This window comes from Tetrao urogallus (genome assembly GCF_951394365.1).
Source record: "Tetrao urogallus genome assembly, contig: SUPER_28_unloc_1, whole genome shotgun sequence".
Classification (NCBI taxonomy): Eukaryota; Metazoa; Chordata; class Aves; order Galliformes; family Phasianidae; genus Tetrao; species Tetrao urogallus.
The window spans coordinates 262,020-287,436 of record NW_027639058.1 but is presented as its reverse complement, the minus strand read 5'-3'; the positions used below and the strand labels follow the sequence as shown (position 1 = coordinate 287,436).

At 47.8% G+C, this 25,417-nt stretch overlaps 1 protein-coding gene across 2 annotated transcripts in view; it reads right to left on the bottom strand.

The window, feature by feature from the left end:
* The window catches only part of ASH1L (ASH1 like histone lysine methyltransferase), a gene marked incomplete at both ends in the record, with an annotated part of 34,303 nt that extends 12,576 nt beyond the window's left edge, over nucleotides 1-21,727 (bottom strand). Inside the window, 8 exons of one of the 2 annotated variants that reach the window (XM_079550940.1) lie at nucleotides 205-293; nucleotides 2,688-2,782; nucleotides 5,119-5,304; nucleotides 6,313-7,051; nucleotides 8,767-8,868; nucleotides 13,338-17,531; nucleotides 17,688-18,087; nucleotides 21,308-21,727. In XM_079550940.1, coding sequence (XP_079407066.1) covers nucleotides 205-293; nucleotides 2,688-2,782; nucleotides 5,119-5,304; nucleotides 6,313-7,051; nucleotides 8,767-8,868; nucleotides 13,338-17,531; nucleotides 17,688-18,087; nucleotides 21,308-21,727 — 6,225 coding nt within the window. The remainder of the gene's footprint in view (nucleotides 1-204; nucleotides 294-2,687; nucleotides 2,783-5,118; nucleotides 5,305-6,312; nucleotides 7,052-8,766; nucleotides 8,869-13,337; nucleotides 17,532-17,687; nucleotides 18,088-21,307) is intronic. The other variant, XM_079550941.1, reaches the window with a different exon arrangement.
* Between the last annotated feature and the right edge of the window lie 3,690 nt (nucleotides 21,728-25,417).

Below are 25,417 nucleotides of genomic sequence, written 5' to 3'. Positions count from 1 at the left end.
CCTATAGGGTTGCTGTTTTGCAAGAGATGGAATAATGGAAACTATTCACATGAAAGACGTAAATAAATCCTTTCTTCGTCACCCAGTGGCAGCAATAAGAATATCCAGCAATACACAGGATATATAAACACGGCTTTCATGCCGAAATCCTGCTATTTTCTTTCCAACCATAATCTTGGCAAGCAGTAACTTTTTATCTTGTACCTGATTGTGTTTCCACTGCCAGAGGATGTCGTAAGGCAGCTGGAAGTCAATTCTCTTTTGTCTGAGATACTTTCCTGAAACAAAAAGGTTTATAAGTTGCAGGCACTCATACGCACAGATCCCCCAGGGCACCAGGATTGCTCCCAGGCACACGGCCAACATTCTGATAGGGCCTCTCAGTGTCTGCAAGGCAGCAGAACAGCAGACTCTTCCGAGAAGGTTTTATGTATCAGTGACGAGCACAGGAAGGAGCCCACCATCTTGTGATCCTCTGCCTTCTGCTCTTTTCAGTGAGGTCTGAAGGGTTACAGAGAGCAGGCAGGCTTGCTGGGTTAGGTGTATAAAGGAGCTGCATTCTGCTCAATCACTGATCATTAAGGGTGTCCTTAAACTCTACCAATTACAATTAAGCTCTTAAGAGCTGTGCTGGGAACCTTTCAGGTGCTCATCCAGGAGACCCTGAATGTGAGTTACAGGACAGAGCCCAAGAGCTCCGTGCCCTGCTGCACAGCAGTTACCAGTGAGCAGAAATCCCCATCAAAGGAAACGCCTTCCCCACGACTCTGTGTACACAAGCAAGATGATTTAGCACAGAGACCAAATATGCATGCAAGAATTCTGTATGCGTGATTCACACGAGGTGGTAAATCACAATATTGTGCTCAGAGAAACCAAATCAGTTTTGGAAACAGTTTCCAAGCCTGTCGGTACAGCCTTCACCAAATGAACGAATTCAGACTTGACAAGGACATTCCTGACTGCTTCAGAACGACTTCAAGAGGCTCTGCCTTTTCAGCAATGACTGGAACTCTTTTTAGACAGGAGTTACTGCTGTCATTGCAAACCTTGATTTATTTTAAAACTCTCTGTCACCCCAATCTCTCTGCAAAAGAAGGAAACTGACTCGTTAAATGCTTCATTTATGTAAGGCCTGAGGCTTGACACAAAGTGCTGGGTGACTTCTAGCTAAGATTAAAACGTTCCCTTATCATTTAGTTGGAGCATTGCTGTCACAGCGCAGTAGTGAGAGGAAGGACTGGAGATGAGGTGACAGCTCCTCCTCTGATTTTCCCAGGTTTTCTAAATCCTTCCTCAGTAATCCCTGGCTTCAATTCGCACCCCTCCCCACTGGAAAACAGAAATGGTGATGTTTTCCCTACAATGCGCTCCTCAATTACTTATTTTCAAAGCTTTATTCATCCCTAGCAGGTTCCAGGAAAGAGCTAAATCTGCTGGGAATTTGCTTTCACTTCTATGACCTCACCGAGCCAAACAAAAGGTTCTTTCAAGTGCCCTGGCAGAGTGCCTGCAGAGTGAGCTGCGTCCCTCCAGCCCTCCCCAAGCAGCCACCAGCACGGCTATCTGGCACAGCCCTCAACCTGTAACCCTGCTCTGCAGGCAGCTACTCTCCAGCTGCCCAACACGGAGCAATTAAAGCAGGCTTATCTTTATGGCAGAAGCTCGTTTGTGTCTGCTAGCACAAACAAACTTGAGGTCAAGGCCCTGTGAAAAGGGAGCGGGATTGCTGCAAACCAAACCTGAGCATCCTGACAGATGGTTCAGTCCTGCAACAGAGTTAGGTGACCTAATTGAAGAAAGAACTGAGAAAGGTCATGTTCTTGAGGATCCCAATTAACACCTTCAGCTCTGGAACCTGTTTCTGAAAGGCTTTACTGATTCACACGCTGTTCATTTTTATTTATGTTTTTCATTCTTCCTCATTTTTTCTTATTTGAAGATAGACATCATTAAGAGCATGGACACAAAGGGGGATTTATTTCTGCTTGCTTAGCATTTGAGATTTAAGAAATTGGACTAATTGGACTGTTTATGAGGGTGGATGGGGATGGGACAAGGGGGAATGGTTGTAAAGTGAGACTGGGAGGTGGAGGTTGGATATGAGGAGGAAGTTTTTCATCCAGAGGGCAGTGAGGCACTGGCACAGGTTGCCCAAGGAGGCTGTGGATGCCCCAGCCCTGCAGGCATTGGAGGCCAGGCTGGATGTGGCTCTGGGCAGCCTGGGCTGCTGGTTGGGGACCTGCACACAGCAGGGGTTGGAGCTGATGGCCGTTGTGCTCCTTTGCAACCCAGGCCGTTCTGTGATTCTATGATAATCATCTCTGGCTGTCCTACTGCAATATTAGTTTGAGAAGGACACTGCCATACTACTTTCATGCTGAAGCACTTAAAGCACTTAAAGCACACTTAAAGCCGAGCTGATCTTGGAAAACAAAACATGAGAACAAAGGACAAACAGCACAGAAGAAACCTCAAGAGTCAAACTCTTACGCTGAAAAACACAGAAGGATGAGTGTGACCTCCGATGAAGTTAATATGCTGAAAGATGCTGAAAGATGCTGAAAGATGACCTTAAGGAGGTGATAAAATAAAAGGGAGAGAGGCAAAAAGTCCAAACAGAGTAACTCAACCTCACCCCAGAGCGATATTTGTTTCCCAGCAATTAAAACGTGTGAAGTACCCACCGACATGAATAGGGGCTGGAAACAATCCGTGCTCGTGCTCTCCAGGAGTGTATTCCAGCTTCTCCTTCTTCAGCTGGATTAGGCGGCTCTTCGGACTGCGGGCAACAGAAGGAGAAACATTTCTGTCACACACAAAAAATGTATCATCTGTTTCAAGGAGGCAAATAGCTCGAACATCAGGCAGCAGAATGAGAAAAGGAATGGCCGAAAGAAGTCATTTCCAGGTTGCCTGCCAAAGAGGCTTATCGCGTCCATTTGAGTTTTTCCCCATAACATCAGGCAGCACCTAACGGGGCACCAACAGTATTAAACTCCTGGTGTGTGAGAGGTCAGAGGTGACTCAGATTACAGGAATCAATTCCCATGTTGTCTGTCCAGCTCTCTGAGGTGTCGTACAGGCACTGTGCCCACTGTCCCAACAAACATTCTGGGTCTGTTCCTTTAGTAGGGCGTCCATCAATGAAGAACAGAGAGCAGAATTAAGGGAGCCCCTGTCCAGGAGGAACAAACAGGGCTGTGGAGTGGCTGTATGCTCAGGCTGATGTCCAGCGACACAGCCCAGCACTTCTGCAAACATTCTGGTCTGTTCCATAGTGATAATGAGGTAACTACATTTCAGGCAGTGATAAGAAGCTGAAATGAGGCTCTGCTGAACGAGATGCTGCTTATCCTCTCCATGAAAGCTCTGCTTTTAATAGCTGGTGACTGAAGAAATACTTGCACTGAACCACATGCACACACGTGGGCAGACACAGCAATGGGAAAGTTTATTATACAAATGAAATGGGAATATCTAGGTAAAACGCATCCCAAAATGAACACCTTTGTTTGCTAAGGGACAAAGGGAATGTACCTGCAGATGAGAGGCTAAGAAACGTGCTCCAGGCCACAGGGCAGGGGTTCAAACACAGATCACCCATTTCCAGCTGGGTGTTTCATGTCCCAGAACGTATCACCAGCACAGTGCTGCTGCTTTAGCTAAATAGAGTCACTGCCAAGCTCTGCCAAGCTGTCCTAACCAGGAAGCAGCACCATTTCCCCATGCAAGAAAGGTCGCTGGTTTTGACATTATGACCCCATTTACTGATGGCAGACTTTCACTCCATTTGCCTTGGCAAACACGCAGCTCCTTCACCCACCAGGAAAAAATGTTCATCTAGAGAGGATAAAAAAGGAACCCACACTTCTGCCCTTCCAAGTTGTGCTGTGCTGAATCACTGAGGCTTGCAAGGAAAGTGACTTTGTGGTGACTGCTTACAAGACCTGGAAAACAAATTCTGATCAAGAGGAAATGGAAAAGCGTGGCGAAAAGGGAAAGAGTGAACCTCTGGTGCCAAGAGGCAAGCAAAGCCTGAAACCAGAGGCAAAGAGAAAAGGAAGAAAGGTGTGACTAAATGCCAACCAGAAGAGCCCCTTTCACACCTGTATGCTCCACGTAAAGAAAATCACCAGAAATCTAAGTTGCCAGGTAGTTCCCTAGATTTAATTGCTAATTTATTATTTCATTTCTTTGGCAAAGCAGACTTTGTACTCCTCTAGCAAAGCCACTGCTGGGTAAACACATAATGACTGCAGAGCACAACCTTCCTTTGTTCTTAAACCTGCAGCTCTGTGCAACCACACACTGAACTTCTCCCCAGCAAAAGGTGCAATTCCTGCAGGGGGAGGCTGAGGACGCTGGGTAATTCGTGGGGATGCTAAAATGTACCTGCAGACATGGCCACAAAGGCACACTTGGATACAGAGGTAAAGCTGAAGCTGACTTCTGAAATCACTCCTCTCATTCTTATCTTATTTCATTCTCGTCTGCAAGAAATTACAAAGTTTGAGCTGCAGTCACTGTGCTGTAATAAAATCTGTAGACCAAAGTGAGTCGGGGGGAAAATGATTTCTCTCTTTTTAATGTGTCAGACCGTAACAGAAGTGGCAATTCTTGGCTTTCAACACAATGCTCCAAACAGCTGCAGGAATGTCACCTCACTGCAGACAGAAACGGGCTGCTTATCAGAAATGGGAGATGGCTGAGACACTGCACTGCTGCTCCCAAAAGCAAAAGACACAACCACACCTGGCAGGGCAACGAGCAGGGCAGACACCTGGGGTTCTTTCCTAAAAAAGATAACCACTCATCATCATTCAGTCCGTGAAAGCAGAAAACCAATGGGCCCCTGTGTGCAGACGCTGCACTCAGTGCCTGAACGCTCAGGCTCTGCCAGCACTTTGACTGCCACGATTCCCACTGCCAAACCAACGTCTCACATTCTCCAAGGCTGATCCTCAGAGACACTTTCAGACTGCTGGAGGCTGCCTTCTGACAAGGGTTACATTTCGAACCTTCACTGAATCAGGTTCTGATCATTAGCACACGTTATTTTTCACAGGCTTTAATGAAGTTGCTGGTTTTGGTTCAGCTCTTACTGCTGTTACTTACTCTGCTGTTTTGTACACGTCAGAGTAGAGCCCTGCCTTCTGGTACTTCTTCTTTGGGGGCCGGGGGGCTTTCTTCTCACGCTGGGGAAGAGAAGGCAAAGGCTGCTGCTGCTGGGTGTTCTCAGGTTCAGGTGGTTTCCCAGGGGCATCCTGAGGACTGGGTGGTTCAGGTGGTGTCTCAGAAAAACTGGAAAAATGTCAAGATGATCTCACTGGATTTGTATTTCTTACCATCAGCATTTTGTTACCATATTTCATCGCTCCTTTTTATGGTCAGCAGCACAAAAGCCTCTAGGTTACAAAATTACCTGATGTCTCTGCTACTTAACAATGCAACTCAATGACCACCAGCCAGCAGTGGTTAAGCATCACCATAAGAAACAGGATCTTTTCACAGCAATATCACTACTCCTAATGTTTGGAGTCTCAGTGAAGTAATTCAGAAGGTGGTTTGTACTGTTTGCTTTTGTACTCTGAAAATAGCAGGTGGCCAACCTTCACTTAGCTTCCAGGAGCCATGCAACGCATTCCTGGAGCGTGCAGCTCCAGCAACATCCTGCAAAGCCAAACGCCTGAACGTCAGCACTTGGTTGTGAAACACAAACGGATCGTTATTGTTTAGAACTATTCAGAAAACTCAGGGAGGAAGAGCTCTGAGCTCTTTGTTGCAGAGATTTCTGGTGTTTCTTTACCAGTGACTGCACCCCTCACACAGGTGCACACCTTCCCTCCTACTCACTGTTTTGGTTTTACTCTTTTGCTGCCTATCAGTCGATCTCGCCTGACGTTCTGCGTTGCTTGTAATTGTTTCTCAAGCACGTAAGTCACACACTTCAGATTCCCACGGTGCTGCAGCTCTTACAGCTCCCAGCTCAGTGCATGACCTAAGAACTGCCTCTGCTGAAGTACCTCCTCAGCTCTCCTGTTACAAATCCATTAGCTGCATTCTTCACCACGTGTTTCGCTTGAGACACAGGCACACACAAAAACAAGCTTTAAATTACCTGTGATTTTACCCCATTTAGGGGTGTGATAAGCAGTGGCTTAGAAAGACCCCATGCGTTCTGAAAACACTGAACTCCTCAGAGAAAACAAATGTAACGAGCAGTGCTTGGAGAGCAGGATTCTTTGATGGGTTAAAATGCCTTAACATCAACAATATGAAAATGAAAGCAGGCAGTTCTAAGGGAATTACCTCTTACTGCTCTCCTGTTCATCTTCTGGCAGAGGTTTCTGTCGTTTCCTGGCCTGTTCCTCCGACAGCCACCTCTTCCTCTTCCATCCTTTCCTGTGATCTGGATTCAAGTTTACGCTTTGCACCACAGCTTCAATCACATCAGTGATGGTATCAGGTCCGAGGTGTAAAGGGCTGCTGCTTTCTTCCCTCTTATCTAACTCCTGACTGACCAGCCGAGCTGCCTGGAAGGCCTGCATGGACACCACAGCCTGCATTGGGTATTTCCTGGGCCTTCCTGGCCTGCGTTTCACAAAATTGTTCCCTGTCCGTGACTGCCTCTGCAGCTTTTTGGCTTTCAGGATTTTATTGACGTGATCAAGATTTTTTTTTGTTGCCAAGATCTTGTTATAATTGCACATTTTTCTAGCTTGTCGCTGCATGGCTTCAACCACACTTCTCTTGAGATGATGTGGGGAATAGCTGCTCGGCAATCTGTCCGACAGAAGCGAGATGCTGTCACTGCAGGAGCTGCTCGGGATGGCTGGAGCAACGAGGCTGTCCTGCTTCCCCAGGCTCCTCTCCCTGTTGTGGTTTCGAGCAGGACTAGCCGACGGTGGAGCAGATACATTTGCAATGACTGCTTCTATGCTTTTGTCCAAAGCAGCCTGGCCTTCGTGCTGCGCCATGCGCTGCAGCAAGCTGTCCACAGAATCGTCAGCAGCTGTCAGCCTCGTCCCCCGCGCCGGCGCTCCGATCACTGAAACAATCAGAGAAACAATCAAAGTCTGAAGCAAAATCCAACACAGTGCTGACAGAATCGATTGCAAGAAAGGTGGGGTTGGGCGCAGGTAAGCCAAAATACCGGGACAAAGAGAAAGGCAAGTTGACACAGGAAGTCAAATGAGGTCTCACTTTTAGATCTACTTCAACTAGCGGGTCGTGGGCTGAGGACTGAAAAGCTGGGGGTACTGTTAAAGAGAAGGCAACAGAACGTTTCTGTAAAAGGGTTTCTATCTTTTGGCAAGAAGGTGCGTCAGCAGCCAAAGATGCAGCACAGACAGTTCACACCAAGTATTTTCTAGTCCGAGTCTGTTTCTGTGGAGAGATGCATTCCTCATCAGTTTTCCAAAGTCATGAATTTGCAAGTGCAAATGGAAACATTATTCTGAGAGTACAAACAATTTGAAGGAGGAAGAATCAGCATGTCTGCTCCTGAAGCCCTTCTATGTACAACTTTGTTCCTACGGGGCTCAAAAAAGAAACGTGCAGTCACTGCTGTAAGCGTAACCAAACCACCTGGAAACCAAACTGCCTGAGCGACTCAAAGCACTGAAAGGATTTTCACTTTCAGCTTTCAGTTTTAGGTGGAGGGGAGACAAACTTCCCTGTTTTCCTTTACACACACTGGGGCAGAGCTGAAGGTTCCACATAGAAGCACCGCCTGCTCAGCACTGGGAGCTCTGCGAGCAGCTGCCCGTGAAAACTGAACACACATTTGGACACAGGGGCTGCCCATGAAGCAGGGCTTCTGTAGGGAAAATGACCCCAAAGGATCAGACATCTGAACTCTGATCCCCAGCAGCTGCAGCACTGCCTGTGTACTCCGGGATGGTGAGGAAGCAGCTCTGTGTCAAATGCACCGAAATCCCACCCGCGTTCCAGAGCTGCAGATGTGACAAAGTCTGCTCTCTTCCAGCACCAGTTCCATGTCTTTGAAGCTGACAAACAACTCAGTTTTGTTCTTTGCTCTCCTGCCCAAGAAATGCCTGAACTTTTGACAGCTGCCTGTGCAGAGGCTTGAACTGCTTGCAGTTGTCCCTTTCCAACAAGCAAGTTAACAAGACACAAGGACACTTCACTCTGGGTGGATTTCCTCAGCAGGTGCTGAAGAAAGCTTCGTGGTAAATGTTTGTTTAAAGGGAGGAGGAAACAGCAGCTTTGCCACATTCTTTGCATATGGAAATTGTAACCAAGTGGTTCTGTTGGTACACATCCTAGGGATGTTTACTACAAAGCTGCAATCAACTTTACTGTCTAAGAATGTTGGAACTCTCACAGAAGGCTCTTCTACAACTGGCATTCTACAAATGCCTTTCTTGCCTTATCTTCTTGGCCCCACAAGCTCCCCACAGAGGGATTTATTCACCTAATTCATTGATTTGCTGCAGTGCCGCAAGAATTGCTAGCAATTAAAATCTCAAGCTTCACAAAGACTAATTTAACACGGTGAGGAACCCAACTCCATTCCAGCACAGCTATGCTGCTGCTGCTTCTCTACATGCCAGCTCAATTTCCCCTGTTCTACAGCACAATTTGAAGCACTTGCACCCCAAGCTGCAAATGGAAAAAGTCAGCATCTCCACGAAACTCCTGCTGCTGTAAAGTTCTCATAGCAACGTTGTCTTTGCCTGCAGCACCGTAGGTCTTAGTATTGCAGTGATCTCCAAAACAAGATGAGCAAATATTACTTGCCTGTAGAAGATGTGCTCTCAGATGTTGATCTCTTTCTGGAAGGGCTGCAATTTGTGCTCTCTGACTGCCTCTGGGAAGGTTTGTCCTGTGGTGGCAGAGTGCCTAAAAAGCAGATCAGGGAAGACAAAAGCACAAAAAAACAACACCACTTCAGTCGGGCAGTGCCAATAAAACACAATGTAGATGCTAAATATTCAAACTAAGAGTATACTTTTTTTTCTTTTTCAGCATTAAGAACACTTCCTTGTTAGGATGTCAGTGCTTGCAGAAGGATGGATCTCAACCCTCACAACAGAATTGCTAGCAGGGCAACATCACACATGGGGCAGTAAAGCGATCCATGAGGAAGAGACACTTAGTATCCGATGAGCAGCTTTAATGTGAAAAACCGACACCAAAACAAACGAAACACTCGGACACATCCCTGCTTCCAAATGAACTCCCCTCCCGTTTCATCTTCATGGAACAGTTGAGGTTGGAAAGGATCTTCTGCAGATCCCAGACAGCCACCATGTCAGGTTTCCAACGTGTCCACAGAGACTCCAAAACCTTCCCAGGCAATCTGAACCAGAGTTCAAACCCCCTTATGATAAAACAGTTGGTTTTTTTTTTCTTCTACATGGCCAGAATTTCCTGTGTTTGACTTTGTGCCCACTGCCCCTCGTCCTGTCACCAGGCAGCGCTGGACTTGGCTCCCTTTTCTGTGCTCCCTGCCATCAGGTCTATGCACCACTGATAAGATTTCCCCTGAGCTTTCTCTTCCACAGGCCCAGCAGTCCCATCTCTGTTTGTATGATGGAATTCCCAAGCCCTCAGTCACCTCGGTGGCTTGTCACTGCATCCCTGCAGTGCCCCCGTGTCCTTCTTGGAGCGAGGAGCCCAGAACTTTTATGATTATTATTATCCTGTGTTGTAACACCTCAGAAATGTTCAACTGAGAGACGAAGTAAACAATACCACGGCTCCAAATATTCTCACTTTTTGACAATGCAGAAGCACCAGACTTAATTTTTCATTAATTCTTCTCAGCAAAGGCATTCCTACAACACTGCTGGACATTGCCCTGAGCTGCAAGCTGAACGTCTTCGTGTGGAGAATTCCCCACTTTCCTGCATGGCATCCTGGCACAGGGCTCTGACTGTGTTTCTGGAGGGTCTGCTCTGGCAACACAAAGCTAAGAAGGAAGCTGCAGTGGAACTCTGCAGGGAGACCACATGCAGTTGCTCAGTATTAGAAAGAACAATTGTCTTCTCATCCCTGGATCAATTTTTCTAGTGAGGAACTACAAGAGATATTGATTTCATACTGCGTAGATTAAAACAAATGCCCTGAGACCTCAGGAAAAAGAGAAGAGAAAAACTGGAAAAGTAAGGCTAACTGCTATAAGCACGAAGAGGTTATAATAAGTTTCAGCAGGAAAAAAAGACGAGAGGAATTTAAAGAGCTGCTTCATTACAGAGCAGCTCATCACTGAGGTTTCTTACACATGACCACACACAGAGGGTTCCTTCCTCTCGCAGATTTAACTGCTCACCTCCCTCAGCTGCCCAACCTCAGCAGGCAGGAGCCCTTCAGCCCCTGCGAGGCCTCAGCTGCGCAGCCAGGCCCTGGGGTGACAGAGGCCGAGCCCTGATGGAGATCAGCTGGTGCTCGGCCCAGGGTGCCATGCTAGGCCCGGGGTCAGGCAGCACTCGGCCCACACTCCTGTGTTAGGCTTGGGCTCAGGCAGCGCTAGCCCTATGGTCAGGAAGCAGCCCAGGCTGCAGTCCCAGGCCCAGAAGGCACTACGCCCAGGGTCAGGCAAGTGCTAGGCCTCAACTGCAGTGCAAGGCCTGGGGTCAGACAGGCGCTGGGCCTAGGCAGAGGTGGAGGCCCTGGCAGCGCTAGGCCTGGGGTCAGGCAGGTGTCAGGCCCAGCCTTCAGCGCTAGGCCCAGGCGGAGGCACAGGCCCCGGCGGTGCTAGGCCCGGCCTTGCCGCCAGGCGGCGCCGTTGCCCACGGCCCTGCCCAGCGCTGCCGCCCGCCGCCGCTCGGCCCTCGGGTCGGGCACAACGCACAGCGCTGCTTCGCGACCCGAAACCGGCACACCAGCAGCTAAAATATACCTCGCATTTGAACACGGAGATTTCCCTCGTCTGAGCACGCAGTCTCCGAGCTCTGGGCGCACACACCTTGTGTCACGCTGACGCTTGCCTCAAACCTCTCCTTGGCTTTTCAATGGGATGAAGGGAGTTTCAAACCACCAAACTTAAGCTTCTTTAGGTTCCCCTTCGCTCCAGGCACGGTGAGACCACCTTAAAATAAGCTCCCAGCTGTTCAGAGCAACTCGAGGTGTGAAGCTGCGGCGGTTCCCTGAAGAAGCCCCACGCAGCAGTGCCCACAAGCGGCTGCTGTGCTGACAGCCCCTGTGTCCTGCTGAGCCCCACGTAAAGACAACTCCTTACAGCCCCACGACCTTCCTGCCGGCCCCCGAGTACGGACTGTGCAAAGCTGCACGCCTTTAGGACTGAAACGCCTCTCTAAAGTGCATCTCCTGTGAAACACCACCGTTCATCCGCTGAGCCCCGTGTGCCGAAACGCAGCATCCCAATTACAGTTCTGATCCAATCGGAGAGCGTCAGACATCAGCTAAGATGACAGAAAGGACGCGCCGAGGAAGGCGGCCATGCAGGGTTTGTGTTCAAAATCCTGTGGAAATGGAGGGTGTTTTCCATACGGGGTATTTCTGAAATAAATTATGACGAATATCCCCTATGGATCACAAGGGACCATTTTAGAAAGCATTCCCTAACGCTGCTCTCCCACTGCTTGCTTTAACAGCTCTCATTCTGCGTTCCCTCCACCACGCACCTCAGCTGCATCTGGTTCAATAAATAAAAAAAAAATCGTCCTCGATGCACCACATTTTCCCTTCATCTCTGCCATTTTCCGCAGTGCACAAAAATAGGACCCAGGTCTTTCACAGTAACAGCCACAGAATCACAATTCAGCAGTACAGATTAAAAACAAAGCCAACTATGCAACTTGCCATTGATCTAAAGGGGAAAAAAAAAAGGAAAAGCATGGGGCTTTTTTCTAGATGCAGTCTAAGCCCTCTGATGCACGTAGACGACGCGGGCATCAGGAGCTCCTTGTGAATGAGATGAATGCTGAGCTGGAAGCTGCTCTCACAACACCAACAGCTGGTTCCAATCACGAGAAATACACTTACTGAAAGTGATACGCTGCATCTGATGAACCAAATAAACACGCCCTGAGAGGGAGAGTGATTCAGAGCCTTCGCTAGCAGGTTTCAGCCTAAAACATCTCTAATTAGGCCGTTCCTCATAAAAAACCAAGTCAGATCATTCACTGTAATGGAATTCCTCAGGAAATTCCCAGAACTGCACAAGCTACCACAACGATTCTTCGCTCCTCCGAGCTGCATGTAACCCTTTGGTGACTGAGCTCCTTCAATTCTCCTTTCCATCTCAGCAGCAGAGGCGACGTGACGGCTCTACTGCCTTCTCCTGACACCTCCCCCGGTGCTGTTTTAATCAAATACTACAAATACTAAAATTGTGCCTTTCTCTTATCAACGCTGCATGCAGATGTACTTTACTTTCCTCATACTGGAGGATAACACAAATGCAGGCGAGGCAGTAGGAGGCATCAAATGGAAGCTTTACAAGCAAGGCACACGAGGAGGTAATATTCCTTACTGACAACAAGCTGCTTCCCCAGCACTCGCTGTGAGCTACCAGTCACAAGTGATTTTGGGCAAAGGATCTACATTTACCAGGGAGAGCACAGGAAGAATGGAGTAAAGGAGGAGAAACTGTCGGGATTTTTTAACACAGCAGAATGGAGGTCCTTGAACAGCAATCCTCTGCTGCTGCCACTGCCATTTTCTGTGCAGCCTTAGTTCTGTTTCAGTTACGTTTAGGGATATGTAAGACGAGCTTCCCAGCTATGAATAAAACAGTCATTACAATGTTTGGTCTTGGGCATTCCCAGGATCATTTTGCAATTGCATGGAGGTCCTGCAAAAGGCCTCAAGTCAGGGGTCAAAACCACGCTACAGTAAAGATGATCAAAACACTTAAAATTGGGTCATAAAAGAAATACCAAACATTTTCTTCAATGGAAAAGTAACTCACAGTAGGAGTACCTACAGCTAGCCTCAACTCAATCCATCCAACTTCAAAATAAGTGGAAAGAGAATTTCTACAATATCAAAAATCGTATGAAATTTTAACTCAATTTCTCCAGAAACCAGAAGGATAAAGAAAAGCCCTTTGAATGAGAAACCACCCTTAGAAAACTTTATATGCAAAGCAAAGCAAATCTGGTGGGAAGAGGTACTCATGCAGCCCCACACACAGAACTCATCCCATTAATCTGCACCAGAAGCTGAGCAGAACAGCGTTAACACAACAGAAATCCTCACAAAAACCCCCCAAACAACAGCAGTTCTAAAATCCAACATGGAAAAAACTGCCACAAAGCCAAAGCTATCGCTGCCTGCCTCTCCAAGCGCAAGCAGGTTTAGAGCTCACCATAACAAGGCTGATGATAACAAGGCTCCCTTACCTGACAGAGGCTGCAGTGCCTTCTCAACAGAAGGCAACGGCTCCTTTCGCAGCGGTCGATTTAGCGAGCTGTCCTGGCCGCTGAAGAGTCCAGGGCTGTCAGTTAGTTTTTTACGTCCATTGGTGCTGGTAGAGTTTGTGACTCTGCAGCTGCCTATTGCACTTGTGAAAAGATTGGTGTGCTCGTCGCTGCTGGCCGGCTCGGAGCTGGGGGTAAATCCCCCCAGGGACAGACCTGGGGAGCCGTCTGAGCAGTCTATCTGTAACGGTGTCTGCAAGCCCAGTGCTAAGGAATTAGACTCCGAAGGCTCCCTCCGGACCCACTGTTCGTCTCTGCTCAGCAATCCCTTGGAAGGCGACAGGTGGGGACAAGACATGTGACATCTGTGTTTCTCCTTATGTTTGTACCTCTCACCGACAGCCTCCTTCCCGAATCTGTAGCGCTTCAAGGACTCCAGAACTGTTCTGGAAGAGCTATTGGCCGTGATGGTGTCCATGGAAACCTGCGGCTGCTCGGAAGTACGATGCTCTCTGTGTTTGTGGCGGTGCCGGTGCTTGTGCTCCAGCATCCAGCCGTAAGCCATCTCGGGGGGAACGCTGGGGTACGTGCTCATGGACAGCAGCGGAGTCCTACTCGTCGTGAGGAAAGCTTCCTGGCGTAAAAGTTTATGCTTTTTCTTGTGGTATTTGGTGGGATTGAGAAGCAAATGGCCTGTATGCATGTAGGAGGGCGGTGGCAGCGGGGTGGTGAAAGAAGGAGAAGGGGGCGGGGGATAAAGAGTCGGAGGGTACCTTCCGTAATAACCTAAACCTATGGGAGCAGCTGCGAGGGGGGAAGGAGAGTAAGGCATGCCGTAGGAGGGATAGAACCCGGTGCTGGAGAGAGGAAAGCTGAGGCTGTGCATGAAAGGCATCTCTGCCATAGCCTCCCGCATCTTCGGAGGCCTGCCTCTCTTCTTCTTTAAATCGGGTTTCCTAATGTAGTGCAACGGATCTAAAGGAAAAGTAGGGTGAGTGTAGAAACTATTGAAATTGATCCGGAAAATGGTCGGCAGGAGATCCCGGGGTATAAAATGGTGACTTCTGTGGGTTATTCTAATTTCGCTTAATCGACTGATTAATTCTTCCAACTCAGCCAGGAAATCCGGGTCCTGCCTACCCCGAAGCTGAGGATATTTCTTTTTCCTTTTTCGCTTCTGCCTCTTCATTTTGTCGTAACTGAGGTAATCGTGACTCCGGCGCTTGCATTTGTGTTTATGCTTCTCTTTGAGATTGCTTAAAACCGTGGAAGCTTCGGGTGCAATAAGGGAAACGTGATCAAAGGAATGCCTCTTTTTCTTCTGCCCACAGAATTTCTCAGCTCGATCCGAAGTGCTGTTGTTATCTGTTCCTATTCCACTGTCGCTGGGTATGGTCTCATCGCTGTGAGATTCGCTCACGGGGGAAGGAGTGGCTTCTTTCAGCGATGTCAGCTCACTCAAGTGAGAAGGAGAGTTTGGCAACAAGGTGGGTGGCGATAATCTCCTCCTTCCCTTAGCAGCTTTCTTCATTGCGAGTGTCTGAACAACGCTCCCTTGCCTGGAGTGGATGTGCAAGTAAGGCACCGAGCTGGGCTCAATGAACCCCGCGTCGCTGCTGACGGGGCTCTGCCCCCCACTGACCGCAGAGGACTGAGAGCAAACGGGGGACGGGAGGATCTCGGAATTATTCGCTGCTGAAGGCAGCAGGTGGGGAAGTACTTGGCCAAACGACGTCCCGGGAGTTTGTGGAGAAGATTTCTCAAGAACCGTCAGGCTGGCAGAATTGCCGGTTAAAATCCCGTTCAGGACAGCTTTGGGTTTCCTTCCTCTCCTTTTTCCTATATAAATCGTTCCTTTCTTGCTGACATTTATTTGCTGGCCTAGTTTTGAACCAAAAGTGGCAGCAAGAGTTGACACCGTGTTGTGGAGCTTGGATTGCACTTTCCCTTTGTTATTTGGTTCCACCGTACTCGAGAGAATCTGATTCAAAAGTTTCTTTCTCTTCAAAGTTTTCATTTTATTTATTTTCCGAATAATTGTTTTCATTAACTGCCCGTTGTTTCTCTTGGCAACTTTTCTGTCTGAGTCTACTTCCAAATCACTCATGCTACAAATATTAGGCTTTTGGACTTCTTCTGGCCCTCGGAGCTGGTCCTTTCTCTCATAAAAATCCCCGCTCCGATGCTGATCGCTCTCAGACTCTATCTTGTTCGAGCTCTCCGTTCCAACAAAAGGTGCCACAGAAAGAATCGGTGGCTTCATTTTAATCGATGACCTCATCTGCCTTTTAGGTCTCCCTCTCTTTTTAGGAAAAGCTTGTCCCGATAAACTCTGCTTTAGGGAAGGAATTTCCACCTCGGGCTGCAAAATAGGAGGTTCCTGCTCTTCTTTTGACTGCACTGAAAAGACTTTTGATGCTGGGATCTTCAGAGTTCTTTTGGGGGGACCTTCGAGCTCCGGCATCTCCTTGGATTTAGGTCTTCCTCTTTTAGGTTTATACATGTCAGGTAAGAAATCATCCGACATACACAAACTTGAAGGTTGTTTGTGAGCACTGTAGAACTTCTGAGTCTGCTTGTCAGACTCAGTCAGCAGTGCAAGAGACTGCCCACTGCCCTCATTCAGTTTTGGCAGCTGATGCTTAACAAATTCGTGCTCCACAAACGAAGACGATCCTATGTTTTTTAAGAATTTGGCCTGCTCCAAATTGCTGCTGGATAGTGCACTGTATGAAATGTTTTTAAAAAGCTCTGACCTTTCCAGTTCCAGACCCTTTGGAGGCCGGCATGTGCTTCTCGACACCACTTTAGTCCATCGTGGCTTCCTTCCTTTTCTCTTCTTTAAAGGTTTGGATTGCTGACTGGTGCTCAGATTTTTTGCTCCTTGGCAGGATTTATCTGATGCAGCTATTGCACCGATCTTTAGGAACTGCTTGCTACTAAACAAGCTTGTAAAACTCACTACCGAAGGGGTGACAGTAGCATGAATGCTTGTTTCAGCTGCCAAAATGGGTTTTTTCCCTATAGAAGGGCTAGTTCTTGAAGTTTCTACATAAGTAGCCTTTGAATCACTTAGGTCTTTGTCAGCACCTTTAAAATCGGTGCTCAGAGTATGGTTCAACGTTCTGTTGATATTTAGAAGTGTGCTGTCGGGAGAAAACTGAGTTTTGCCAATCTGATCTGAAATGCCTTCTAGGAGATCAGCCGTGGAACTCAGATGCAGCGGGTTGGGGGCTAACTGTGAAGATGCTGCTGAGAGGCTCCTGTTTAAGGTGGTAACAGACACTGTGGGTGAAGGCGACGGGAGATTTCCCTCTCCTACTGCACTAAATGGGGACTTGGCTGTGGATACGTCTGAAGCACCTCCTGTCCTGAAGTCTGGTGAAGTGCAATAGACCGGAGGCTGTTTTTCGTGCTTAGATGTTTCATAAATCCCTTTCTCACTGGCTGTGTAACCATCCTGTGGGACGCAGATTCCTTCATTAAACATTTCTTTGCCTACATCAGCGATTTCTTTCCGAATTGAAAATTTTTCCAAGCTACTTTCTTTGCTCTGCCTCGCAATATGCTTCTCAAACGTTTTGCTGCTAGTATTTTCTTTCAGCAAATCCGTAGCATCGTGGCTTTCAAGGCTGCTGAGGTTAGAATTGCAAGGAAGCTTAAAGGGCTCCGAGGCAGGCATAAGGGAGTCTGCTTTCAGAGTTCCAGAGTCCTTGTTAACCAAACCCACTGGAGTGCTGATTCCTGTTGGCTTCTTTCCAGAGTCCTTGCTAACCAATCCCACCGGACTGCTCATGCCTACTATCTTCCTCCCAGAGTCCTTGTTAACCGGACCCACTGGGCTGCCAATCCCTGGCGTCTTCCTACCAGAGTCTTTGTTAGGCAGAGCCGTGGCATTGCCAGTCCCCGGCATTTTCCTCCCAGCATCCTTGCTAACCAATCCTGCAGGACTACTTATTCCCAGCAACTTCTTCCCAGCATCCTTGTTAATCAGTCCGGCTGGAGCGCTGATCCCCGCTGGCTTCTTTGCAGACTCCTTATTAGTCAATCCGGTTGGAGTGCTGATACCTGGAAACTTCCTCCCAACATCTTTGTTAACTAATCCAACTGCAGAGCTGGTCACTGGCTGTTTCTTTCCAGAGTCCTTGCTAACTAACCCAGGTGGAGTGCTGATCCCTGCCAGCCTCTTTCCAGAGTCCTTGTTAACCAATCCTATTAACGGGCCGATCCCTTGTGGCTTCTTCCCAGAGTCTTTGTTAACCAATATGGCTGCGCTACCAATCCCTAATGGCTTCTTCCCTGAGTCCTTATTGACCAATCCAACAGCAATACCAGATCCTGGCAATTTCTTTACCAAATCTTTATTAACTATCCCACTTGCAGGAATGGTTCCTGGCAGCTTCTTCCCAGAGTCTTTAACCAAACCAGATGCAGTTCCGCTTCCAGGCTTCTTCTGCTTCGTTTTGGAAGACTTCGAAGGAGGACAAGTTGCAATAAGTTGAGCCAATTTCTCTGTAACAGTTGTTGCTCCATTAATCTGTGTTCTATCCTTTAAGTCAGAATTATGGCTACTGATAAGAGTCGGAGGAGATGACTTTATATAATCTGTCATTTCAGTGTGCAATGGGGAAACTTTCTTAGGTAAGGGATTTGTTTCTACTTGTATACCTTCTTCCACATGTAATTCAACTGTTGTAACTTCTCCAGCTTTCTTGTACGACTTTGAAGGGTCCTACAAGTTAATAAAAAGAGAAGTTCTTTAGGAATAGAGCACAAAGACCCACTACCTCAACAAATTTCATTAGGAACCTGTCAATAATTCTTCCTCGTTTCGAAGGACATTCTTTTCACATAGAGCTCCCATCTTTGAAATGCACGGATACATTCACTCCAACCTGGGCCTAAGAATGGAAGATTCCCATCCCTTATAATTACATGTGCACACAATTTCAAAACATTGCAGGATATCTCATCTCAAGTATTAAATGGAGAGGGAAAGGCATCAGTGTCATCCCCATCCATCCCTCTCCAATAAAAACGAGTAAGCCAATTGCTTGGTACTTACTGTACTTAATTACAGTCAGCACTGGGTGGATTACATTTTAGAAAACTCTAACTATGGTAGGCAAATATCTAATTATACTGAAGAAAGATATAGCCTGGATTCCTTTGAAATCATTTGACAACTTGGGTGCTGCTCATGAATGAAGTACTGACTCGGCAAGCTGCACCAGTACGATCCCAACAGAAGACTGCAAGCTGGACTCAGTCTGGCATTATTTCCTAGAGATGGGAAATAGTTGCTTAGGTAACATGTGCTGCCTGAGCTGTCGGAGCTCTGCAGTGCGCAGACGTGCTGACCTGCCACTTTTCTGCAGGGCCAGAGCCAGAGGTGCTGCTTGCTGGCACTCAGTGGAAGCTACTGAGTCAGCATGACCCACAACATGGTTCCAAACCTGAAATCCAACCACTGCAATCAGGGCTCTCAAACATGCTGTAGACACAGGGAGACTGCGAGTCCCAGAGATCTTCAATAAATAGTACTGAAGGAAACTTTTTGATCATCCTTAGTCACAGAGATCCTTCTTGCAGTTCTGTATTATCAAAAGCTTCTGTTCATGGGAGGTGTTGCTATCACTAAGGTGTTGCTGTCACACAGAAGGAATAAGATTGTTTTAAAGTGGCACTGAAAATTAAACTTCAGTAGTGCACAGCCAGGAACTTTGGGAATAACAAGTATGGAAAGCAACAGTGAGGAAAACATTTGAATACAGTGCTCGTGCACTGAGGAAATCAAGCAACTCTTTCAGCTTAACTGCACCAGCACCAGTCAGAGTGCTTGCACACACCAGCTGTAAAAGTTTTAAAGCAGTTGGCCAAAAGCTAATCAAAGCAGGTCACTCCACCCGCCTGAGATGAGCCCTGGCCACTGCCTGGATCTCTGCTGGGCTCACACTAAAATCCTTGATGCACCAGAAGCAAAACAGCACTGATGTTACCACCGCTGCCTACCAGCCTGATTGTGTTTTCAGAAAACAAACAAGGTTTCCCAAGAGCAGCGATGCATCTCCGATCAAAGTCCTCCTCTTGGGGAAGGGTGGACAGGAGCACGGGTAGAGGCCGGATGCCTCCAAACGCAGATACAGAACAAAACCCACCAGTCATATGGGCTACTGATTTTTAGCTGTGTTGGAAAAAGCGACTGTGGTCTACAGAGAATAGTTTGGCACTTAGCCCAGCTTTTCTGTGGCAGCTGCAATCTTATGTAAATTCTGCTGGAGCGTCACATTTCAGGAACTTCCCCCCCCCCCCCCCCTTCACCCACCCTCATACTCACCAAACCCACAGCTGGGGGCGGGGAGGGAAGCAGCCCCGTACCCTAAAGCATGGGGACAAAAGTGCGCCAGGCTTTCCTGAAATGACTTCTGTTGTGCAAACAATCACTGCACGACAGGGAAGGCGTAATCTGAAGTCCCAAATATATTACAGAGTGCTTTCGACGAGTGCAGCACTTGAAAGCTTCCGTGTTTGGCCCCGTTCACATGCAGCTCTCCAAATGGCAGCTGGTCCCACGCTTTCATTCTGTCCCTGGTGCTGGAAGCTGCCTTACACGAAGCTCATTTAGCACTGCATGACTTTGTGCAGTCAGTCTAAAACAAGACTTCAGGTCCCAGATCCTGCAGAGAACGCTCTGAGCCACTCCAAAGAAGATGAACCGAAACATTTACTCTGCTTTGGTACCTTTTTGCCCAGTTTTTCACTTGGTGGCTGTGATCTCATCAGCAGCCTTCCCTGCCTAACCAAAGGCAAGATACAGAAGGACAGAGCGCTGCACTCAGCAGTTTTACAAAGAAATAAGATGAAGCAGAAAGGCAAGTCCCAGCCTGCTCACCCTATTTTAGAGTTACAGCAGACTGTAGCTATGTTACTATCACTTCTTGCCTTCCCATTTCCTAAAACTTCAGCAATGCAACTCTGCAGTGCCTCTGCACGTCTTTACCACGCACACATCAGCAAACCACTCATCTAAAACCAACAGAAGCTGAGTTTGTATTTATCTGTAAAAACGGAATGGAAAAGTGGAATCTCTGCCACTTTTTTCCTGTTGGTTTTTTTTTTTTTCCTCTTTAGAAGGCTGTTAGCTTTGTTACCTTCACATTTCTGGAAGACAAACCAAACAAACTCACCCACCACTCATCTCTGTGAATGGAGACCAACCATCTGTTGGCACAGCTGAAGACGCTGCCCAAGTTTTAGGAGTCCCTTCAGCAATAAGCTTGAAATCCCACCCAGAGATGGGAGTGCAAAGCACTTTCCTATTCCTTTTTACACTGGCATTCCAAGAGAAAGATTTCTACTACTTCCCTTTGTGCCTTGGCAGTGAACCGAGCAAACTGCATGTGCTGAATTCCCACTCAATTCCTCCTTCAAAAGCACGGACAGTTCAGTCTCACAGCTACAAAGATTGTCACAGCTTGCTCTGAATGGGTCACAGAATTGCTTCTCCTCGCCTCCTCTCCACAGAAAGGAAAAAATTAAGGGATCAATTTCATTTTCTGAAGCGTAATTTCCAGCACTACAACTCGCTTTATTTCATCACAGTAAGGAGAAAAAAAAAATACATCCCTCTGGTGTAATATTCAAAACACGAGGTGGTTTTAAACTCTGTTTACCACTTGTGTCTAGAAAACCAAATTTTATCTCGCGCTGGAAATCAGCAGGATGCTGTAAACCATCGCTCCAGCCATCAGGGAACGGAGTTCAACAACTTACACAACATCTCAGCACAGCGTCAGAGAGAGAGCAGAGTATCTGCAGTGCGTGACCATCAGTGAGGGACTTGAAACCGTTTTAAGCAAGGAGAATTTGGATTGCAAGAGATTGGAGCTTCTCTACGCTACGCATTTGGGTTACTGAGCAGACAAGGAGCACTGCAGAAACAAACTACTCACTTGTTTAGAAGGACAGTGCTCGTTCTTCTCATCTGTCATCTTCCCACTCTTTGGTGGCCTTCGCGGTTGCTTGATGCTGGTTTTTATGGCAGGCCGGCACACATAATTCTCGAGGTTCTTAGGAGGCTTTTTTGTTCTCTTTGCTTGGAGACCAATCTTCAGTTTCAAGTTTCCCTCCGAAAAGTTTGTTTCTTTCACTGAAAACTGTTGCTGCGCATCAACCAGCGCCTCCTTCTTCCCATTCTCCACACTGTTCCCCTCCCGATTCTTCTCACCCTCCTCCTCTTCCTTGGTGCAGCTTTCCAGGTCTACGTCTCCCTTTCCCACCAACGTGCCAATGTTTACCAAAGAGGGGCTTTTCCCAGAAAACCCTTCAGAATCAGAGCCCAAGCCTAACATAGCAGTATTCCGAGGGTCCATCACAGAAGGAGTCCAAGCCTTCGGGTAACTGTAGGGAAGATTTATGGCGAGCTGTTCCACAGAAGATCAGTTCTACGACTGGCAGCCAGCATCTTTTACTCTGCAAAAGGAAAACGAAGACAGAGGTAAAGTCCAGCTTGAGAGCAGGAGGGAACTGACTAGCAAAAATGATCAGAAAGCAATTGGATGTCAGGAAGTTCTGAGGTGGGCAACACCTGGGCAGCAGCTGAGCGCTTTGCAGCGACTGGGAACGAGGGAGAACACGACAAATAAATATCTGCACTTTCATTTGAACCTCCAGGAATGCGGGAAGAGAAAAGTCCATCACTGTCCATCACCGGGACACTGATGTGTGTGTATTTAACCCACCTACCATGAGACAGCAGAGGGGACTTTCTCATCTCAGCTTCCCCCAGAAGTAAAGCAGAGGGCGATGGGAACAAACCAATGCAAGGGCTGCACCTGCAGCTGTCACCTTCCAATAAGAACATCTCCAAATAATCAAAAATGCTATTACATTATTGCTCAGGAGATCGGAGGTAATTAGGTGAAATCTCCATCTTGCATCCAGATGAAAATAATTAAAAAACCAGTGGGGTGACACAGGGGACTAAAAGCAAATCAGTACCAGGTCCCAGGCAGAGGCCGTTGGGCAACTTCGTGTCAGTGGAAGTGGGATCCACATGCAGGCACACCAAGGAAAACTGGCCAGCACATAAATAATAACAAGTCCTGGATTAGCTCCGAATTATTTGGCTACAAGAAGTGATTCCTACAGTTTGTGATGCAGTTTAAATCCCAAATCTTTGTCCACACAAACGCTTCCTTCTCCAGTCAGGTAACTGCAGCCCAGAGCAGCCACAACCCTTCAGTCACGTTCCTACAAACACAATTAATTAATGAGCTTAAAATCGGAAAGCGAGTTGAATCAAAGCAGCAGCACCAGCACTGCTGCACCTGGCTGCACGTTTCCTTTGCCCAGATGAGGAACGATGCCCACACAGCAGCTCCATCAGCTGCAGGACCAAGGCAAAGAGTGCCTTCAGAGCCCGAGGCTGCAAGGTAGTCCCCCTCAATCCACCCTAAAGGGACCCGGAACCATTCCAAAGTCCCCAGATCCATGGCTCTCATCAACACGTAGCAGGTCATTTCATTTAGCCATTAATTCCACTCTGCACAGACAACAAAAATGCTAATCCTGGACCTAATCATCATTTTGCCTTGATCACTGTAATCTTCTTCTCTCTGACTCTCCAATTATCCCACTCTAATTCATACAGAATGTGTCTGCCAATTTGATCGTTTTCATAACCATGGGCTGATCGCATCTCATCCCCTTTCAATCCCAATAACGTTTTTTCTTCCCCACCCCTCCAAGTTCAGGCTTCCCATCGCTGTGCAGAACAGCACTTTGGTTCCTGAACTGCTCCTACACCTCAGTGCCTTCTGTTACACCACTGTGTGTGTTCTTCTTCTGCCTTTTTTCAGCTTTTTATGCCATTCTCTGTGGCACCCTTCACTCTCCGGATGCTCCCCACACATCCGCCCATAGGACCCCTGTGGTTCCTCCAGCAGCTCAATGCCTTCAGATCTTCTCATGGATGCAGTGCAATGAAGCAGATGGATGGCAAAACCACAGCCAAGAGGTGGTTGGAGCAGCTTCCAATGAATCTACCCTGAAAACACCCAAGATTTGGTACTTTCAGGACAAAAGATGATCCCATAGACCTGAAGGATGCGTGCCCTCCCTTCCCACTGTTCCACCAGCACACAGAGCCTCATCATTGCACCACCAGCTTGCAGAAGAGGGCAATGGACTCACAAACTGCTGCTCCCAGAGGAGATCTTCAATATGAATGAGCTTCATTACACCTTCGTGCACCAGGCCAGAAGTGCTGCTCAGCCATTCCTCCCCCAGGGCTCACATTCTGCAGACCCACAGCTCTTCCCACAGCAACACCCACACGTTTCACTTACAATGTGACGAACTCCATTTCCCACTCTATCCCAAGACATCCTGCCTTTCATCCACGGGATCTTTGGTGAACGCAGATTTTGCTACAGCAGGGACTCTCTAGCACCAAACATCTGCATGGCCATACAGACCACCATCCTCACCACCTCCCCAGAGTGAAACACGCTGAACTTTCAGCCACTTACCCCACAGATCTCAAATCCCTCCTCACCAAACAGAAGCATTTTCGCCCCTCTTCAGACTTGTGCCACCTGGGGCTGAAGGCTGAGCAGAGCGATGGTTCACTCATTCATTCTCACTGCTGTGTTGGCACATCCAACTCAGCACGGATTACAGAAGACAATTAAAGTCAACAATCCACACAGCACCCCCACCTCCTTACAGCAGCTGCTATGTAAGCACATGGGCTACGTCCACCTTTCTCCTGTGACGCTGCTTGTAGTGTCTATCCATGAGGCTGCCCCACAAACCAAGCATTTAAACCCTCCCCCCTTCACTTTAAACTCCTTAAAACAAGTCTCTTCCTTTTGTCAGTTATGACTTAATTTTTTTGTTTGCTGTTCATTATCGCCACGACACGGTGAGCTTTTCAGATGACTGCTGACTGCCTGTAGCAACAAAACGTAACTGGAGGCCAACAAGTTGGATTACTTTGGTTTGGAAAAGACGATACACAGAATCCGCCCCACCCCCATCCCAGCATCACAGAGCTCAGAGCAGCCACAAAAGCTTTCGTTTTCGAGTAAAAATGCTTCTCCAGAACTCAAGTAGGCAAACAGATGATGATTTTAGAGCCCATCTCCACCCATATGTTCAGCCAGCTGCCAAAACTTCCCCATTCACACTGAGGCAGCAGCACCAGGGACAGCCTCCGGGTCCTCACGGATGACCACGTGCAGCACAGCTCGCTGGCTTTCACCCTTTACATCACTTCCCACATTCTCAATGCAGGTGCACTCAGGAGAGCAACCAAAACAATCGAGCAAAGAGGTTCTCTGCTGTGTATTTAAGTGTGTGAAGTCAAAGCACACACATCTCAGCAGCACGCCCTGCAGTTCCAGCTCCCCACATCTCCCCATGGCACGAGGAAGCCGGAGCAGGAACCCATTGCTGTGCTTCTTGTTCAGCTGCTGACAGAACACAGCTCCCAAGGAAGGGAATACATGCCCTGAGGCCATGGATGGAAACCCACATTCCAGGCTCTTTCTACTTCTCTGCAGAGTAATTAACGGGGTGAAGGAACCACAAACCAAGGGTGAGCAACAGAAGTTACTGAGGCTGGAGATTCACATTATCGTCGTGTTCCAGGGGCTGGAAGGGGAAATCACCTCATGCAACTCCTGGGCAAAGCAGGATCCCTACAGGAGGGACACACACTGCACGCATCACGCAGTACAAAGTAAAGGACAGCAACACGTTTTGGCTTCTGAGCTGAGAAACGGGTCAAGCTGAGAACCATGAGGCTCAATAGCTCGTGGGAACTATTGGGAATAGGTGAACGGTTGGGCTGGATCTCTTAGGTCTTTTCCAACCTTGGTGATTCTATGATTCTATGATTCAACCATCACATCTGAACTCATAAACGGGACCAAAAACACAACAGAAGGGCAACTTCCAAAGCATGATTGGTGGGAGGGGGACGGCACACAAACACAGAGACCCACGAGGTGCGGAGCCAACCCAGCAAACCCCCCCAAAGTGCAACAAACCACCCC